Below are 21516 nucleotides of genomic sequence, written 5' to 3'. Positions count from 1 at the left end.
GAAAGTCAGCCAACATCTAAAAAAGATCTTTGGAATGTTCTTCAAGAGCCCTGGAGATATATTTCTGGGGACTACTTAAAGAAATTACTGTGTTGAAGAATAAAGGTGGGCGTACCATATATTGGATTTCCAAGTCTATTCATGATTGCATGTTTCAGTAAATCACTGCACCTATTTGTGGTTTTCCTGGCAATATTTGAATTTTAATCATTGAGATTTAGCTAAAGACTTCTGCGCAGTACTGTCAGTAAATCATAATAACAACGATAGTGATGACAATCCTAAATAGCATTGTGTTAATACAAGATGGGACTGAGACTCTAAAGAAGCACCAGATAAAAATCATACTGTTCTTGATATGAGGATATGTTCTCGTTGTGATGGCGTCTTGAAACAGAAAAGAGGTGATTTTGTTTTGTTTTAGGTGCATCTTGAGTTTTCCCCTGCAACATGATGGAGATGCATCCTGGTGTGCAAGAGGCACAAAGGATTGTCCAAATTGCCGCCGTTCTGATGTGTCCTTATGCTCAACTGATCCCTCGGCTAAATGAAACACTCTTCCACTCAGTCCACAGGACCTGTAAGGGTTCAGAAACAATCACCATGAAGCTTAAATGCAGGCTTTAGCCATCTGGAGACAGCAAAAGAGCAGCATGACACTAACTTGGTTACAGACTTATAGTGTCATCTCTTTTTGACCAGATTTTGACTTTTGACTGTGCTCGTTATTCTCCAGGTCCCCCTCCCCTATGCTCTCTACCAGACCAAATTATCCACTCTGTGGAATTGATCAACACTGTGGTGCTGTGGGGAACTCTTCTTTTCTATCAAAACTGCAAATAAAACTACATAAAAGGTGATTCAGATAGGAATAGCATGACTTGAGATCTTGAGAAGCCTGACAGAGGGCCTCGCTGACTGAGGCCTTATTATGTTACATTCTCATATGAAACCCCAGCTGGAATGAAAGAACGTATGGTTGTCTCTGGTTCCATCAATCTCACACTAATCAGGCTGTGACTGAAGGAGAATTCTTTAATGAATTCAGGGGATCATCCATTCAGCCGATGTCAGTCAAAATGAAGTTTCTTGTTGTAATACTTCATTTTCAAACGGAACGAATCGCTGCTGCTTCCACAACTGTTTGGTGTTCAGACAACATAGCATCAAAAATGCTATGTGATCACAGCAGGGGGTCAGGATCTGCGTTTGCTGCGGGATACGAGCAACATGGATAACAGAATCACTGATCCTCGGGCGGTCTCAATGTCACGAAATTCAGTGTGATGTGATATTTGTGTGACATCTGTCATTTGTAAATATAATGTAAAGAATGTAGTCCTGGATCAATACTGGTCTTTTAAGCGGCTCTCGTGTCCTTCGCGTATTCGAAAAGGGACTATTAGATTCATCTCAAGTGTGCTCTACTTTTACCTGTTTCAAGGGTACCACATGCAGATTTTCCTCCACTCTGCTGTCATGTCTATGAGTCAGTGTTGTGTAGATCTAAATCGCTACACTGACTCACAGCTTTGCCAGAGGCAAAGGCAACAGAGATTTGTAGCAACCAAGGCCACTTTCTTTCTTTCTTTTTTTTTCTCAGCTACAAAACAATTGATGTTTTCTTCTGCAGTGCAAGAGGGCAGTATAAAGAAAGACGCTGAATTTACTACAGCTCTACTGTTAAAGCTCCATGGCTCGGATTTATTGGCCTGGCGGTGTAATTGCGTTGACCGAGAGTCTCTTGGTGGCCCTCTCGTTGGGCTCAATTTATAAATGCCACCGAGCCACTAATCCCACTGTTTCCCCACTTAGTTTGGAAATGGCTCTAGCCATCCTCTGGCTGGGATTGATTGCATATTGCTCAAATGAAGAGTAAGCAGTTTTCCACTGTTGAACGCCTGGACTGGCCCCTGCTATTGATTCATTCTACTGCAGCAGGAAAATAAGATCTGCCACTTCACATAACTGTTGATATTTGTTTTCTCTTTAGCTCATGAATTTATGGGCTCCTATTTAAAGGGGAGGGAAAACAGCTCTGTGGTGTCTGCCTTGAATTCGCAAACTACTAACAGACTAAACCGTTTAAGGGATGACAACCAGTGTGAAACATTGGGAGTCAATATGGCGCCTTTAAGCAGCAGATAAACCATAACACAGTTATGGGAGATATTTACATAACAGTTAATTAGTTTCAGAGGCGGTAGAATGTGATGAAGTTGAAAAATCAGGCCTCTGTCTGAAGTTGTGTTAATATGGACTCATAATGATATTCATTATCACAAAAAGACTGTTGCTTCTGCATTAGATGCTTTGGTCAAAGTACCACATGATCACAGCACCGCTGCATCTCTCTCGGCCCTGTTTTCACAGCTCTGTTCATAGTAGCCAGTTTAAAGGGGTGATGAGAGCCACCTGACCCCAGTCCACCCCCTCCTTTTTGCAAGTCGTGTCTCTTTGAGATCGGTCCTACAGCTTCCTCTTTCCATGCAGATATAGATTTGGACACAAATTACACTTGATAACCCTTAAAGAATGTTATCACCATATTAGAGAGCAAACGGTCCGCGACTGGAGAGCTCACACTACAGCTACAACACCTCAAAGTGATGGGAAAAGACTTGTTCTCAAACATTTCCCTCATCTGTAGTTCAGACACACCACAGATGGGAACACTGAAGTAATTTTGCAAATTGCCTTGTGGGAAAATGGTCGCAAAAAGGTTCCAGAAACCCTGGTTTCCATTCTCTTTCCATTTCTCTGTGTTTAAAGTTTTTAGAGGCTGACTTCTGTGTGAGCTACTCTCCACAAAGTTGCAATCCGATGCTGCAATCAATGACAAATGGGAAATTGGAATTTCCAGGTTGTATATGAAATGCATTCTGAGGTTAAGAAAAACAACAACACAACTGAGTGGCTCGACAGAAGCGCAAATGAAAATGTGCGAATGGCTTAGTCTTTGAAAAAAGAGGGTTGTTTTTCTATGATTACAAAGTCCTCGCAAAGAAATCATTCAAACGATAAATACGCTGACAGACACTTTTTATTTGTTTTCTGGCATTTGTTGTCCTTGCAGGTTTGAGCCCACTCCATCGAGACTAAAGACTTGAAAGTTTGTTTCAGGCTAAAATGCTTGGACCTAAACCTCAAACATGATCCCAACTCCTCCACATCCACCTTGAGCGCTGCTCCCCTCCCTCCTCCCGCTTCGCCCAAACTCTTCATATGAGGAGAATGAGGAGGCTTCCAGGGCCACATTTGCAATGCGCCGGTTTATCCAAGAAGAAGAATAGCTTGAGGATAAGATTTAGCTGGCCAGTGCGCCGCCTTCTCCACACGGGTCACCGCTCTGGAAATTCACTGGATGGCAGAGCTCTGGAAGACTGTCAAAAGTAGCGTAGCAGCAAAGGCGACATACATCAGTTTCGAACGCTAACTTGTTTTTTTTCCCCACTTTGGCCACACAAATTATCACTGGAGGTACAGCTGGGGAGAACACGTATGTAGTCAGGAAACGTCTGACCTCTGTAATTGTGAAACAAAGGTTCTGTACCAAATATTAAGTTCTATTTTTCTATTGTATCAAATACTTATTTTCTGCAATAAAATGCAAATTAATTATTTAATAATCATACAATTTGATTTTCTGGATTTTTTTTTAGATTCTCTCTCACAGTTGAAGTATACCTATGATGAAAATTACAGACCTCTCCATTCTTTTTAAGTGGGAAAACTTGCAAAATCGGTAGTGTATCAAATACTTATTTTCCCCACTAAAGCACCCATGCCATTGTGGAGCGCATCGACTGAAGGTCAGGTGGGTGTGTCTCGATACAGCGGGGGGCAAACTGCTCTATAGCCCAGAGAAGGCATGCCAGATTTGCACAATATTGCCATGAATGAGGGTCTCCACCTGAACCAGCCCAGGCAGACCAGAAGGTGTGGTGCCAGAAGACCCCCCCCCCCCCCCCCCCCATTAACCGCCCCATCAAAGTGCCATCATGATGAGGCAACAACTGATTGCACGGCTTTGGTTGCAGTCATCGAGTGCCTGGACATGGCGAGACGTTTTTTTTGTTTGTTTGTTTGTTTGTTTTTTTAAAGCCATTTTCATATCAAACCATTTCTTCTTTATTACGGTGACATTAGGAACTACAGGTGACACGAAATTAAAGGAATGGTTCGGCGTAAAATGATAATTTGAGCATCACATGGTCATGCCACATAATTTATATGGGTGATGAGCCTTTCTCCTAAAGACCGCGGCATTCCGAAGTTGGCTATTTTGAAGTGTTTTGTTAGAAACGCAGCCAATGCAACTGTACGGGGCCAATTTGGAAAATATATGAAATCGGTTGTTTTTCCGCGATAAACAAGCTCAAAAGCGCTACATACTTCAGCTGTGTCATAACAAAGGCCTCGTCAAGCAAACCGAGGCACAGAGAAATTCATCGGACCACACAGCCTTTCACTGGCTTGTGTTTTTTGAGGCATCACCGGTAGTTCCAACTCCTAGTCTGACCCGGATGTAGGCCTACTGCTTCAAGTTATCAAAGGGAGGCAGAGACGCAAATATGGCAGAAGACGACCATAATTTTTTCGAAGACGAGCCATTTGCGTTTGAAGGCCAACCATACTTGTTTGAGCCCGAATATACAGACGAGGAGTTGCAGGAACGGGAGGAACAACAGAGATGTGCGGAGCAAGCGTCAGTGGGCGCTTCTGCTCGGTCGCGTACTGGAGGTACATGGTGGTGTAGCTGCGTGCTGCGAGGTGATGCCGTCGGAGGAGGAGAGCTTCTGTTACCAGGAGTGGGAACTGTTAGGCACAGGTATGCCGAATGAAAACACCTGTTTGTCATCTAAAAGACATTTTGTGTCGCTAATAGACAAAGGTGAGTTTTTTTGTTTTGTTTTACATTGCATTTCTTATATTTTCCAAATTGGCCCTGTACAGTTGCATTGGCTGCGTTTCTAACAAAACACTTCAAAATAGCCAACTTCGGAATGCCGCGGTCTTTCGGAGAAAGGCTCATCACCCATATAAATTATGTGGCATGACCATGTGATGCTCAAATTATCATTTTACGCCGAACCATTCCTTTAACAGCACTCGTAATTGCTTCCCATTTCTTCGCTTTAGCAGGTCCCGTAATTCCACTGCTGACACTGCTAAAAATGACAGGTTTTCCTTTCTGGATCTCTGAAAGCAGAACTTCAATCTCAGAGCCCCTAAAGTTGTTCTTTTTGTGCCTTGATGCCATTCTCATGACTCAACACTCAACACTTCCTGGCACAGGAGCGAGGAAGCGTTGCCTTATATGGTATAATTTTGGGCACGGAGTATGCAAATCTACTATCCTCGTGCATGTGCACTTAAATACGCACGCGTGGCATTCATCATTTACGCAGGTCGTTTACACACTTTTTCCGAAGTTAAGAGCGTTTGGTGAATCTGACGTGGCGTGTTCGTACGAGACCTTTGTACGAAAAAAGTAAGAGAAATTTATAATAAAAATACGAAAATGTTCTTGCATGAGTCCCATTGATTATACTGTGTGATGGACGCTGGGTCATGGCTACCGACCCTCCGTGCTGATTCCTCACTTGCAGTGTCAGAGTCGGCTGTTGCGACATTACAAAGCACAGGCTGTGGGCGTTAATCTGCCCTGTTAGTTTCACTGAAGGGTACCGGGATGTCATCTTTCCCAGCAAACTTTCTTTTCCTGTCTTTTCTTATCCCTGATCACCACACAGGACAGGATGTTGGGTTGGGTGTCATACATGCAGTTAAAATTCAGTTCAGAATTTGACTGGACTTGCTTTAGATTAGTTTTTGAAAGACCTGTTCACATATTATAAAAAATATTAGACACATAAAGTGTTGTCAGACTTTAGTTGTTGGTTTCACTGCACTTGTCAGTGGAATTCTGAAATAAGTTTTTTCTTCATATGGCGTGTGTGTAAACAGCCCTGTTACACACAGCTATCAGTGCATTTTAGTTTTTAATGGCCGGAGCGTCTCGCTTTACATTTGTTCAAGTTCCAAAAGTATTTTTTCATGATACTATAGAGTGTCACTGTGCCTCTTGTTTCCTTCTGTCTGAAACGCTCTGTTTTTTAGCTTCTGGCTCTTTATGGTCCCCCTCCTGAAAGGCGCAGTCTGCTCCGATTGGTCATAAATGTTGGCGTGCACAAAAATGTGTTAAATACAATGGAGTAACACCGAAAAAAAGTGACCTACACGCACAACATTACTGTGACCAGTATGCATAAATGTAAAAATGCCCAATTGTGGATGTAGAATGAGTTCTGTACACTTTCGGGGTTCATGCATTTAACTCTGGACCCTTGTGTATTGACAGACTGACACATTATGTAATCTGAGTATGTTTCATTAATATACTCGGTGTGACTCTTACTAATGAGTCCCTGCTTGCTCAGTTAATTAAGTCTTCAGTGGGTCCTAATTGACTCATGTAGTTGCTTTGGTCTTATTCAAAAGGTTGCAGAAAGTTAAGCACACTAACATCTCACACATCAAGTGATTCAGTATGTCCCTGTCTTGTGATTGAACAAACAACGTATCCATTTGCATGACTCCTGGAGGGAAAGAGATTCATTATCCAATCTTAGCGTACTTGTGGAATGAGCGATATCAGGTGACAGATGAAGAGTGTCCTGTGTGAGGAGAGTTTTACAGCAACTGGAGAGAGTGCTGAACTGATTTGCATCTTTGTCAGTTTCGAGGTGCATGTTTCCTGTAGTCCCACAGCACGTTGCTGTATCTGGTTGCTGCCTGACTAATGCTTGCTTGTCCAGGGCTCAGAGGCTTTTGTGGAGCAGCCTTTGAGGTTTTGATCTAGCTGAGTGATGCATGAGAGGCTTTTTAGGGTAATGATGGAATATATGGCTGTGTCTGGGTTTAAAAGAAGGCAATTAACTCCTAAGAAATAGTTCAGCGTGGATAATAAAATGGACACAGACGAGACATAATTTGTTTTGTTTGTTTGCCTGGAAGTGTGTCAGCACTGTGGCTCCTCTCTCTGTCTCGCTGTCAGGTTTATTGTGGGCTTAACCTTCAGCACAAAGCTGGGCTTTATTATTTTAATAAATTGCCCTGTATGAAGTGAGCAGTGATGCATGTCTGATGCATGTCCCTTCTCCTTCCCTACCTCCCTCACAGTCTCTTGCATCCTAATCTTCCTCCATCCCACTTCCCCTGCCCTCCCTTTCCCTGTCTTTTTCTTCACCTGCAAATTAAGCATTATCTGGAGGCTATCAAGCAGCTTGTCATCATAAATGCCATTCCAGCTAGAGAATAAAATGAAATGCACGCGCAGAGCACGAGAAGAAACGGGTGATCAGATTGAAACGGAGAGAAGGCAATCCGCTCAGCTGACGGATGTGTTCTTCAAGCTAAGTCAGTGGTCATCTGTCGCCAAGGCTGCCCACCCAGTCTCTTGGGGCGGCTTCAGACAGCTCAAACACCCACAGTGGATAGATGACCGTGAGCGGGGGCAGTGGAAGTGGCGCTGAAAGATGGGCCGCTCTGACGGCACCGCTCATCGATCACCGCGAGCCATCCTGTAAGAGTGTCTTGAGAGAGAAGCCAGGCAATAACGATGGGTTGAATTGTAGCGGCAGTAGGTTAATTTCAGGCTGGATGACACAATACCACCTCTACCAGCACCTCCACGTTTCTTATCTCTACTAAAAGCATCAAACTAAGATACATAGGCCTATTGCTTCATTCTGACGTCATCTGTTGAACTGAATGTGGCACATTATTTACCCGATACGCTCCTTTAGTCCTCATTCTATTTTATCACATAGTACACTCGTGGTAACAAAAGATCCGCTTCATTGATGATATATTTGGCCCCTCATCACATATCTGTTTTAAAGTTCAGGTTTCTCTGAATCAGTAAAGAGAAAAACCCATGTGTAAAGACCACAGCTGACTGTGACAAGAGGCTTATCTTCTAAAATTAAGAGAACTTCTTTGCTCAGGCCGCCTTTTCTTTTTTTTTCTTTTTCTTCCTCATGGCTGCATAACATTGTGGGAAACCTGCTAATGCAGTGAACAACACTTTCTTTTGGAGGCTGATTGCTACTGTAGTTTGAGCCTTAAACAGCTTGACCTTCTAAGCCTTTTTCATTATTATTATTATTATTATCATGTTTTAGCAGCTGATAATGGAGAGTAAGGTCGCCTCAGAAAGGACCGATTACCTTTACAGCCTCTTTCCACGGATCATGGCCAGCTGTGATCCCGGTGACTTTCTGTGTTTAGATCCAGTTTTCTATCACAAAACTCCACACACTTTTGGTGCGAGCCAGTAGGTTCATTCTTGACCTTTTTTAAAAGGAAATGTTTCAAGATGGTTAAAATTACATCTTGCGTCAAAAGCTTTCAAACTAATTTCACATGCTCACGGCAGATGGAGAGGCGTAGTTGTGATGCAGGTGGATGAACATGAACTCAGACGTGACCCTTTTCAGGAGGTTTTTTTTTCCCCACATGTATGTTTTTCTCATTTTTAAGAATAGTCATACCTCAAGTGGAGATATAAATAAGACAGACTGAAAACCTGTTGAGACTATGGTGTGAACTTCTCCTTAGGTAATCAGGAAACACCTCTTAGCTAGACTTATTTAACACTATCTGCTCAGTTTCTTTCATAACACAGTAATGCAGGACAGTTGAATTGGAATGCTGTCTCTGATGTTCGGTTTTCCTACGATTCAACCATTATATACAGGTATATATTTCAGCCTCAGGTTGTCCCCGAATAGTGTTGAGCGAGCAAGCGCTGGTCTTTTACAGAGTCAGCAAAATAGGTGGTATCCTAGGGTACCATCTACATGTTTAGGTTGAGGAGAATAATGGTTTGTGTTGTTTACACAAGATGGTCTTCAGTTTACAGAAAATGAATACTGTTAGTTTTATCTGTTCAGCAGGACTCCGGCAGTCAATTTCTCCACAATGGTTTTAACTTCCTTTGTATAAATATATATTATTTATTAATTTTTTTTGCTATAAAAAGGAGGCGTGAACATAAAAACACAATCTGTGGGAGCATTTTAGAGTTCTTCTGTTTAGTTGTGTTTTTAAGACGAGAGGGTCCAGTTCCTGATGGAGAGCTTTTTGAGCAACTCTTTAATTGAGAACTTGACTGTAAATCATTTAATGTTCATTAAAATCTTTTTCAGGTTTTTTTTACATTGCAACTAAGATAGCCACTTTTCATACATGTTACTTGACTATATCTTCAAACAAAAGCTCAATGTCGGCAATTGAATTTAAGAGTTTTCCTTGCATGCTCATTTTATTATATCTTCTTTTTAAGGAAAACTCACCTTGCTAAGGATTTGCAACTTGATTTACATGAGTTTTGAAATCAGAACAATTGGGAATTTGGACATTTTCTTTATTATTAGAGTTATTACAGCTAGTTAGCTTTTTCATGTTAAATGTCCACATGAAATGCATATGCTTTTGTTAGCATTTTTTTGTTCTAAATCACAAACATGCATGGTCACGCAGGGGACAAGTTTATTTCTTATTCTTTTAGTTTTAGTACAGTGTGCTCAGATAAACCACAGAGTTAGCTACAGTTATCTACAGGCTAATGTAGAGAGAGGCCATTATTTGAAGCTAGCAAACCTACAGTACTGGACATATAGCATGTGGAATATCACACACAGAATTTTTTTTTTTAACTCGCACACCAGGATTAATTGTTTACATAAAAAAAAATCAAATGTGGTTTTTGCTGTAGCCCATATTGTATCTCCTTACAATATTCCCTTCTTTCTTATTTTCACACTAAGCTACTGTATGCTAATCACATGGCTTTAGCTTAATACACTTTTGAGAGGTGTAAATTATGTAATTTATCAAAGTTATTCTTCAATTTTTCTTTAAATTCACATAATAAACCGCTTGGCACAAACTTCAGTCATTTTATTTAATTTTTTAAAATATAAATGCTCTGTCACTCATCTCTGCTTTCTCTTACTTTCTCTGTAAGAGCTGAGACTCGTGGAGGATTTTAATATCATTGCTGATGTTGGGTAATGACTCATGGGCAAAATAGCCTGACTTAAGTGTTTGTACTATCCTCACAAAAGCTTTAAGATGGGAGATGATGGGTGCTTAGAAATGTACATTGTTCGTGCAAATTATCCAAACGCTAAGCATTGTTTGACCGACAGTAGTCAGACTTATTCATGCGCTGCACTGTACTGTGTAATTAAACGGCCCCATTTCTCCAGATGATCTGGTGATTCAGCTTGGCATTGTTGCGGCCTTAACAGGCGGCACACCACATTTGATTCATGTTACCCTCTCATGAATATTTGGATCCTGCTGCCAGCATGAAAAACATGTTCATCTGTTGAAGCGCTGACAGGCTTTTGAGAGGCGAAGCTTTGCTTCCCCAGTGGAAAAAGCCTGAGAGAGAGAGGGTGGGATTTTCTGACAAGGGCTGTTTAACACCTGTGATTGCCGCCATTGTATGGCTGCCTCAGCCTGATTCCTCCAGGCAGCATACTGTCTTTATTGGTTCTCATCTTGTATGAGCCGCCGGATAATGGGGCAGAACGATTGTGAAACACAGAACAATGAATTCAGTGTTTACACTCCTGCTCCATAGACGCTCAAAAAAAAAAAAGAAGCCATACAACACTCATAAGTACACAAGAAAACTATCTCAAACCATATCGCATACCTCAATAAACCTTCCAAATACCACACAGTGACAGGCTCGTTTGTGTTTGCCAGCAGGTGCCTTCGTGTTGCATGAGCAAACTCTGTTATAAACAGGAACAAGTAGATTGTGACTGTGTAAAAGGATGTGTACGTGCAGTTAGTATGTATGTTAATACAGCCCTTCTACACATTATGCTGTTCGCACCACCATGTGCCCGCAGCTCTGCTTATGTAACGCTGCTTGTGAATTCTGTCCGTCATTTGATGGTGGGGAAAGCAGAAGCTCCCCAGTGGCCTGCGTATTTGTTCCTTAATGAAAGTGTTCCTCTTCTCAGGATTTTACCATAGTCTACCTGGCTCAAAATGGGAAACTATTAAGAATAATACTCACTCCCTTGTGTCCTCTTCCATACAGTGAGCCTCATGCGCAAGGTCCTATTTAGGCTTTTGCCTGCAGCTGCTGACTTTGGGATTTTTTTGTTTAGTAATTTTTCTAACACAGGTACTGTGTTGTGTACCTGTTTAAAGTCATTAAACAGAATGATCCCCTGCCTATTACCGCTCTCCCAGTTGCTGCTCTGATCATGTTAGAAAATTAATCAGAATTTTAATCAGTAAGTCTAATATCAAATGCATAAATCAGATTTATTCCTTGAGGAAATTGTAAAAATCTATTCTATGAGCCCAAGTCAGCCTTCCCCAAATAATTCAGAATACTATAACACCCGATTGAATGTCAGTTAACTAACTGGCTCCACAGTCTTTTTAATTACCTCTAAAAAAAAAACAGGAAGAAATCAAACATGCTGGCTTAAGTAGAACAGAGTCACTTATATAATGTCTATGCAGTGATGCTCATGTAGTTGGATGAGCACAGAGGGAATTCTTTCATTTTTTTTTTTCACTTTGGTCACACCACAGCTTAATTAGAAAGTGGAGGAGTTCTTAGAGGAAATAGCTCTGTAGAACCAGGCTGAGTGTTATTGTTGGGGTGTGAACCGCTCCACAGTTTATCTCTCGACCCATGAGGTTGCAGTGCAGAGAGGAGGAGCCCAGTCAGGCTTATGGATGATTTGATGACCGCTCTGGGCAGCTGTACAGCAACACCAGTATATCATGCAGCTACAAGGCCTTGTGCGGTGCGGTGGGGTGGAGGGATTTTGCAGTAGCATTAAGCCTGTCTGAGACCTGGGTGAACACACTGCCCAAGTGTGCAAGCATGGCTGTGCGGATGGTCCGAGGAGAAAAAAGTGGCCAGATGATATCTTCCTCACTCAAAGTCTATCAGGTGTCTCAATAATGCAATGCGCATTGATCTAGATTTTGCAGTGCATAAAGCCCCACTCGTTTAAACGAAACCAAAGCTGTGTTCCGAGTACATGAGGTGAAGAAGGTCAGATCAGTGTTGAGGAGGGCAATACTCCTTTCTATTTAAAAATAAGCTCATGAAATGCATTAGAAAATACATTATTATAGCTGCTGCTTACCCAAACTGCATATTTTCTCTGATGGAAACTATAGCCCGCACTACCTAAGTTGACCAGCAGATGGAGCAGCATCTGTGTCTAACATGCATGGCTCTTACTTGCACTCATACAGGCTCAAGGATCTCAATTGAAACAGCTGTTTCAGTGTCATCCTGCCTCCTACAAACAGCAGAGACTTACGAGCACCGTCTCTATATGAATATGCCTGCTAAGAAAAATGGCCCCCTTCTCATCTGTTTTTCATGTGAATGAGTGCATAAATGGTGCAGGATCCATCATTCTGGTCACTTCTATAATTCGCCCGAAACACTTGAGGGCCTTCTCTAAACCCCCAGCTCCGTTCTCACCGCAGCAGCTCTGACCCTGGATGAATAATGCATCACAGGTTTTCTAGTTCACTACCTAAGCCTGCTGCCCAATTATCACACCCACTTCTGCTCTGTCAGTTTTCACTTCTCTACGTTCATTTGCGCGCTGCAAGGGCCACCTCGACCTGCCCCTCAGTGCATGAGCAGACATTTCACAGGTCTCGGGGTTTCCTCAGGGTTTCCTCAGGGTTTCACACTTGTCCCTATAGGTGCCAAGCCGACATTTGGCTCCTGTTGTAAACGCCCCATTTCATTAGAGAGTTATTTAGTTAGGTGGATGCCGATACTTTTGGTCCCTCAAAGCCTCACTCCTCATGGCAATGAAAGATCTCGGCAACAGTTTGAAAACTGACGTGGGCTGGAGGAGAAAGATATTGAAAACTGAGTTTGTGTAGACATTTCTCAAAGTTTTTTTTTTTTTTTTTTTTCCAGGAATTTGAGTGACATTTAGGTGTTTTGTCTACAGTCGGCACTGAGAAAACTATTTTGAACAGAACAGTATAATTGTGATTTAAATGTGTATAAAATGATTCATGTTACCCTCTCATGAATATTTGGATCTGGATATTTGGATTTTAATTTTAAAATTTTAAATTGATTAAACTGAATAAATTTTATTAAATTTATTTAATATGATTAAATAAATTAGGTAAATTTAATTATTTAATTTTAAATCATTTAAAATAATAATAATAATAAAAAATTCTTTAAATTCCTATATTGTAACCAGTGAACATCCACTGAGGACCACTGGGACCAACACCGCTGTGTGCTCCACAGGCTCTTCAGTCTCAGTCTCATTTTAGGCAGCAGTCTCATATAATGTTTTACGCTTTAAACAGACCGCAAGTTATAGAAAGAGGGCTAAAGTAAAGTTAGCTATACAAATACATCTTTAACTTGTTTACATTTTGCTCAACCGGAATACGGACATTTTGGTAGCTAAGGGGCATTCAAATACGGAGGTTGTATGTGATATTGAGTGGATGTAGGGCAGTAGTGTGCTGTGGAGGCGGTCTGTTGACGCCCCGCTAGGGGCAAACAAAAAAGTTGGCACTCAGTCGACGTATTTCAAACAGTTCCTGCTTTGGAATGTGTAGAGTACTAAAGGCCTTTCACACCACAGTTTTGAACTCTTCTTGTCGTTTTAGCAATGGCCGTTGGCTTTTTAACGCTTTGAAGGCTTAGTTGTTAGCTAACCCTGCTAACCTAGCGCCATGGACCTCATATTTTCTATTACGGGCAGCGGTGCGAGAGTTGTCAGGGACGCAATCTCTAATAGACTGTGGCCTGGATCCGGACAGGAGACTGTTGAGGCTCAGCTGCAACACTCTGGGACAGCACACGGGCAACACACCCTCCACCACAACACAGGTCGGTCCTATTTTCAGCCATACTGTTTGACAGTTTGGAGTGCACGCGCCCGACTTTTTCAGGGCAAACAAATCTCCAGCTCGTGCGTCAAGGAGACGTGCCAAACCCCCTTTAAAGATCGTTCGGTTTAGCGTTTCCTTGTTATTGTTGCCGTTTTCTCTGCGTTTTCTGTCAAATGTATGATTTGTGAATGCACTTAAAGCGTCACTCTTAGTTTCAGCGAAGCTCTTCTTGTAGACACGTAACTTTTTACAGAAACCGAAGCATTTTGACAGCTGAGTGCCAACATTTTCTTTTTAAATCTACCAGTTTGACGTTTTCTTGTTGCTGGGATCATTTCCCTATGTGGAAGAACATATTTTATGACTTAAGGCAAATTCAAATATAGTTTATTGTGGAATGAGCTGTTATATCTGCAGTATTCACTCACTACAAAGCAGGACCTTTCAACACCCTGAGCCACAATAGTAAAATTATTTTATTCTTTAAATTTTTTTTTTATTACAGCTCTATTTAATCAGACCAAAAGATTGTAAACATTTATGATGGAAGTCTCTTTACTATGCACGAATTTGACCACACTTGATACTGCCAACAAGCAGCCATGTCAGCTGAAATATTGACGATTTCCTGTTGCTTAACTGATGTTGGAAGGGACCAGCACAGTTCATGTCCTCAGTGTTTCAACTCTGCCTTTCTGGTTTCTACTGAGGACGTACTGCACGCATCAGCCGAGGCATTCCAAGTATTTCACATCAGCAGAGAGTTCACGCTTAAACCAGCAAGCCAGTGAAGGGAGCAGCGAGTATGTCCTCGAGGCTTCTCGTATCAGGAGGATCTCCGTGCTAAATGAAGATTGGGTTCCTTTACTCCCTCATTCTGCTTTGCCTCTCACACTTAATTTATGATGAGACCCACCAGTGCCTTCTCTGACTTTGAATCAAAAGCACAGACGTGTACTGCTATTGAAATGAAAGGCAGAAAACGGCTCCAAGCTCTCTGCAAGGCCATCCAACGCAATATCACGCAGATTGTTGTGCGCTGATAGTTGGCGATAAGTGGTTGTTCTGAAAACTCAGAAAGTTGCAAAGTGGGAGGGCACACTCATCCCACTCTGGTTTGAAGTACAGGTGGTTTTCAGCTCATGCAGGCTTTGGGGCTTTGTGGTGGGCAGGTTAATTGTTCTATCTAATTAGGACAGAGATTAATCAGATGCATGCTCTGCTGCTCTTGAGATGCCACTCATGGCAGTCGGGTTCATTAGCAGTCCCTATGCCTCTTGCTTTCTTTCCAGGAGCAATGTCGACCTCTGGGGTGGTTTGGGACTATAGGCTACTGCTCCTCTCAGAGGGAAGAATGAGACTAACTAGATGTTGAGTTTGGTAGTGGCAGAGGGAAAATGTTATAGAAAGGGTTGGGCACTGGAGCGTTTAATGAACTGTCGCATGGCAGTGCAGGATTCGATGCTAAATGGGGCCGCCTTTACTGGTCATATCCAGTTTCAGGATCAGATTTTTTTTTAAATTGTACTTTTCTCCAGAAAACAAATTCTGATTTTGGTGGCTTAAGAAGTCTGAATGGGAGCCTTCAATCCTTCTTTCACAGTTGGACATCCGTGAGCATTCGCAGATTTATCAGGAATGCATGTCAGACTGTGAGACTGCAACCATGGTCAGCAAAGCTGGGGAGTTGTTGCTCCGTCGGGGGCCAGAACAGAGACTCAAGCAGAGGTGCAGTTTTGCTCTCACCCTGCAAACCATGTTGTTCTGAGAGCAGAAGTGAAGGCTGCTTGGTATCTTCTCGAGTGAGAAGAGAAGTCATGCAAAGGCTGAGAAGTGCCACACATCAAGCCCACCGGTCAACGTGTCTCGGCTGTAATCGGCAGCATGTGAAGTCCCTGGAAGTCCCCAAGAGAAAAACACTGATGCAGGGCTGTGTGTGCTCAAACTGTACTTTATATCTCCTTTGATTGAATTGTTGATGTCCTTTTGGAAACTTTGCAGTGTTCACTTTTAAGTTTTGGTCACCATTACTGTTTAACATTTCTCTTCATCCACTATATAGGTGTAGGTGAAAAACGGATCTCTCAAATCTTGAAGTTCAGAGCAGTTGTTCTATCTACGGGTGATATCAATGATTTTCAGCTTCTTGGTAAATATTGCAGCTAAAGCTGGATCGTTTGGGTTCTTTTTTGTCTTCCTGGCGTCCTGCAACGACTTGAGAAGCCTCTGAAAACAAGTAACTATTATCATTATTTTTCTTTTTCTTTTTTATTGTTTTTATCTGTGTTTGGAATTGTCTCGTAACCTCTCAATATACATACATTGAACTAATCTGAAAGAATCCTCTCAAGAAAACATATGTACTCCTGCCCCTCATTGTTCTTCTTCTTCATTCGAAAGGCCTAAATTTTTTTTCAAAATAACCTCCAGCTTGTGTGGATTACTCAGCCAGGTACAGGAAACTCTGCTCATTGACTGAAACATGAGCATTTCTATCTAAAGAAGCCAAGATATCAGACAAACAGGTCGCGCACCTGTACTTTACATCATTAGCAGAGGATTCACTGACGAGGTTCGTCCCCCACCTGACATTGAGCTCCTCTCCGCATCTCCGAGTTCTCTCGAGCCCTGAGGGTGCGCACTGATTTGCCACTGTTCAACTTCCCCCTCAGGTTGACGCAGACTCTGCTGCAATTATCAGGATGACTCAGAAAGTGCAATCTGCTGATGCTCTCACTGCTTTAATGGGCAATTTTAATCACATTAATTTCCTCAAAGCCCTTGAGCAGTTCGTATTAGCATGTCACTTGCCCGACATGCCATTACGAGACACTCCTGGGATCATTTACGGCTCTGTCAGGGGAACAAAAGTGACTGGAGTCCCAATGGGACTGGAAGAATGGCCAGACCACCTGTTCTCTGCTTGGAGAACTGTGTCCAGGGATGGTCTTGACTGGGCTTGGTGAGTCGGCATCTTTCAGCGAATATTGACAGGTTGTCCCACTTACAGGATGATGCATCTCCAACGAAAACAATAAGATCGAACCAAAGATCATTTGACCCACTCGAAGTCAGTTTTGTATGATGAAAGAGGGGGGCTTGAGGTGAAAGGCCTGAAATATTTGATGTTAGCTAGTTGAATAACATTATATATTGCCTGTCCTGAGATATTTCAACGGCAGATGTTTGGAAGAAGCACGATGACGAGCACAAACGCTGAGTGCAGCTGACGTTGAAAGGAAGGTAATTAGGAGCTGTTCCGAGTGACTCCTCATCACCTCAGCTGAAAAGAGCACCCTGCCTCGGTAAACATGCAGGTAGTAATTTCTCTTCCTTTGAAGACATCACAGAAATGAAAAATTATGGAGCGCAGAAGAACCTGGAAGTGATGGCAGTGGGAGACTTCAAAAGGTGTATCTTTGAAAGTTTTGGCTTACCACTTGCAAACTTTCAGCTTATACTGGAAGCTTGAAGGGCTGTTCTTGGTTTGGCTGTTTTTAAGTGTATGCGTTTAATTTCGCTAAGCTAAGCAGCAGGAAAGCAAACTGAATGAGTGTTTGATCAAGCTCACACACTCACATCTGTCGTTGCACGAAACTCAGAATGCTGTTTTTCTCAAGGCGGTTCCAGAGGTCACAGTTCTACTGCAGCTAACTTAGTGGGATTATGTTGGCAGGCACTGTTCACAGATGGCCCAAAATCCAGAAAAAGTGTCAGAAAGTGGGGCTGAAAGTAGTCTGTGTGTCCTCTGGGCATCAGAAGAAGCAGGCACTTATTAATCCCTACTCTATTTAAACTGCTCAAATCAGGAAATGGGCCAAACTCCCTTTTATGTAAATAATCTGATTTGCATTGATCAGAATACCATCAACTTTTACGTCTTAGTATTGACTCGCTGTCTTCAGGTTAGTTTGCGGTTTTTAAAGTTAGTTTTACTTAGATCATTTACACCACGAACATGACCAGAAGCTTCCAGTGTAGCTGCACTATTTTTATGTATCATTCAAAAAAGAGCAGAGCAGTTAGTTGAACAAAATTAGCAGCACTTATTGTAGGAAATCCCAAATTGCTGCAGCCCTGCTTGGTTTCGTCAGCTTTGACTCGATCTTTCCGAATAATGTTTGGTCAAAGCTGCTTGTTTTATGGCCTCGGTGAGGTCAACGATCTTCTGTGAATGTTTGACGAAGCAGTCTTTGTGTGGTTTAAAATGGCACCTGCCGGAAAAGAGGCATGGCGAGAAACAGCGCAGGTGTTCCTCGTCTCAGACTCCCTCGAGGCGAAACTTAACGTGCTGCGGAGAAGAAAAAGTTTGCACTTGAAGCAGTTTGTAAGACAAGTTGGGATTTTTATTGCTTAAAGGAGAAATGGTTCGTCGAATTTGCAGAGTCCTCCTGCGAGGTTGTTAGTCATGCAGATGGATTTGGGGAGACGCTGTCTCCCCTTGATCTCAGCAGACTTGTTTGGCTAAATGGAAATGAGGCTGTCTGTGTTGTTACTTGTCAACTATTCCAGACTGTGGTTGAATAAATGGAGCACTTTTCTCACTTTGCTGGGTGCTTTAATTCAGTTCTCCAGAGGGATATTTATGACATTATTTACTTGAATATTACTTACGGCTGCGCAGTAAAGATGTTCTCGGTTCGAGTTACAAGTGACATATTGTGCTGCTTTACTTTCTTTTTTTGATGTTATAGCCTTAAGTGTGTGTTACAGGTCTGCAGAAGGTCCACAGCGTTGTTCACGCAAAACGCAGCTCTTCAGCTGCATGAAACGCCTGAAACGCCTCGCCTCATAACCTGCCCACTGACACATGTAGTTAATCCCCATGTTGAGGCTAGTTTGGCAGGTCCTCAAACACAAACATGGTTTAAAGGTTCAGCTGCCTTCCACATTATCTCTTTACATGGGCCGCTTTTCTTAACTCTAAAAATGTCAGGGGTGCAGGAATGGTCACGAGGTTCCTTAAAACCAAAGACCCCGTGGATTGCTTTTAATTGGCAATGTTCCCATGACATTAAGAAAATCCCCAGCTAATGTGCCTGAGGTTGTCTTTGGCTTTGATCGTAGGCCAAGAAGATGGAGGCATTGCGATTGCAGCGCTGAGGAATGATTAGAAAGGTACAGTTTTAAAAAATGATCTGGAGAATAGGTGAATGAAAGTTATATGTGGTGTTGGAATCATTTTGAGTATTTCTAATGCCTTTAACTTTAGTACACAGTTAAGATTAAGACTGAAAAGCAGCCCTTTAAGACTTTTTTTCCCCCCACATCATCTGACAAAACCAACATGCACTTCACTTAAATAGAAGGTCCATACTTTGAGTTTGGCTATACACAACATGAATATATTTATAGGATGATCATTCAGAGAGAAAGTTTAAGGTGGCAGAATGTCTCTGTGGCTCCACTTCCTCCTCTCTGTCGTGCCGATCACTTAACCGCAAGGCGTCCCCGCAGCAGACAACCAGATCCGGTCAAATTTTGACTAGGATACAGAACAGTTTGCTTTCCACACAGGAATTCAGATTATGCAGGGTTTGTGTTTCTGTTTGCTGAGATCATCACTTCTCCTGCTATCGATTGGTGCTGTCACCTTAGAGGTTAGTGTTGCTGTTGTGATGAGTGCCACGGTGACAGAAGCCAGTGTACCTCATAGCTGGAGTAGACGAGTTTTAATGCCAACTTTGTTCCGTTTTTCTTTAATCATCGGATTTCTGTCTCAAACTTTTTCTTGAGACAATCGGATCATTATTTTGTTCATTTGGGGCTTCTCAGAAATGAATGAACCCCGGTCAATGCTCATCCTCTTTGTCGATCTTCACACAAGTTCAGTGTACTCTTACTAAAGATGAATCACAGAAATGTTGTGGCAAAACATCATGTATATCTACCATCGGCATTGATCCAGTCGATAAAGGGTTATACTGAGCCACGCCATTCAGCACATGCCCTTTACCCCCTTTTCCTGCATACTCCTCCTCACAAACTCACCCTCAACTTTGACTTGGGGAGAGATATTGCACAGAGTGCAATAACCGTAAAGCCGAAGGCTGGAGGAATCAGAGCGTGATTAGTGGTCCTGGAGGTCTAATACTTTTGGCAGCAGGTTAGCGGAGGCGGAGTGCCCTGGTGACAAGCAGAACCTCCCAGTTTGAGCTGCTGACACCGTGGATCACAGTTTACTCTTAAGCATTAGAGTAGCTTTTGTATTCGCTCAAATAAAGCCTGCGGCCTTTATTAGTTCCGACTGCTTAGGATACTGCGCTTGTGTTTGTTAGAGGAAGGGATGTGTCTCTAATACTCATTTGTTATCACGATTTCCCGTGTTTTCTGCGCTCCTTGGGTCGGTTTACGTCTTATTTTGAAAAAAATTCTGGAACAGTGCACCATACTGTGTTTGCGTCTCCATTCATTTTTATGGGAATCCTTGACATGTCTGACAGCCGTGCGAAACTCTTTTGTATGTTGGAAAATGTCAACTTTCAACGGACTAAGAAACTACAAGCGTCACAATCAAAATGAGCGCTGCGTTTTGAACTTATTCAGGTGACAACATTGCAGTCATGTTTATTAAATCGGTGTTGAAATGATGGGAAGCTATGTAATGTGAAGAGTGCACAACTAAAGCGTGAGCAGTTAACTGGATTGTGGGAGGTAGCTGGAGTACCCAGAGAGAACCCATGCTTGCACAGGGATTTAAATTCCCCACAGAGGCCTCGACCGAGATTCGAACCAGAAGCCTTCTTGCTGTGTGGTGACAGCGCTAACCAACACACCAATGTGCAGCCTGCATAGTCCGTGTATCGTACAGGATTACAGACACAAGTGAAATGCTGCGTCAAAGTTACTGCAGCTCTTGCACCGAATCAATGGACTTCTTTTATTTAAAAAAAAAACCACCTGTTTGCATTTACAGTTAAATATGTGCACACATTTCATATGCAACTGCATAACCGGTTGATAGAAAGTGGCTCAGGATAACTGAATTAGATGTAGGATGATATGGCTGTCAGTCAAACAAATGCTTCCAGTACAATATAAGGTTTAGAAATACACAATTGTTTCACTAAATCAATAAGATAGGGGAGGTACTCAAGTTTGTTTTTAAATATATATATTCCCTCTGTTTAAAGAATATGTATGTGATTCTTTAAGTATATGAAGCTGAGCAGACAGTCAGTGCAAGCCTGTGCAAACTTGGTAGTTTTTGTTAATCTGACACATCAGATGGTTTGTTACACAGAACCAACTGGGAAGTGTTCTGTAAAAATCACTTGGAGAGGGACACTTTCAGAAAGGGATAGGATGAGGGATGTCATCTCAGAAACAAGCAAATTTCGACTAGTCGCATCAACAAAGTGTTACGAGCCGAGGGGCTCGGTGAAGAGGAGCCGTCTTTGACTGTGACCACAACTTAGCTGCCAAGATCAGAGGCTGTTCGGTCCAAACTACGCTGTTTTGGTAAAAAATTGATAGCTGGGAGCCTGGCAAGATGGATTCTCCTGTGATTGGTATCCTTTAACATCTTCAAAATATCCTGCTGTGGTTGTGAAACTTGTTGCTATTGAT

At 42.3% G+C, this 21516-nt stretch overlaps 1 protein-coding gene across 5 annotated transcripts in view; it reads left to right on the top strand.

Annotated features, from left to right (window-relative positions):
* The window catches only part of oxr1a (oxidation resistance 1a), a 161392-nt gene that overhangs the window by 86637 nt on the left and 53239 nt on the right, over positions 1-21516 (top strand). The window contains exon 1 of one of the 5 annotated variants that reach the window (XM_075464817.1): positions 13639-13945. The exons of the other annotated variants lie outside the window; for them this stretch is intronic. Within the exon in view, the coding sequence (XP_075320932.1) occupies positions 13789-13945 (157 nt within the window). The 5' untranslated portion in view covers positions 13639-13788. Of the gene's footprint in view, positions 1-13638; positions 13946-21516 lie in introns of those variants that run through there. 5 annotated transcript variants of the gene reach the window in all.

The sequence above is a fragment of the Odontesthes bonariensis genome, chromosome 5 (genome assembly GCF_027942865.1).
Source record: "Odontesthes bonariensis isolate fOdoBon6 chromosome 5, fOdoBon6.hap1, whole genome shotgun sequence".
Classification (NCBI taxonomy): Eukaryota; Metazoa; Chordata; class Actinopteri; order Atheriniformes; family Atherinopsidae; genus Odontesthes; species Odontesthes bonariensis.
The sequence above is the reverse complement of the archived record's forward strand: the minus strand, read 5'-3'. Positions and strand labels throughout refer to the sequence as shown.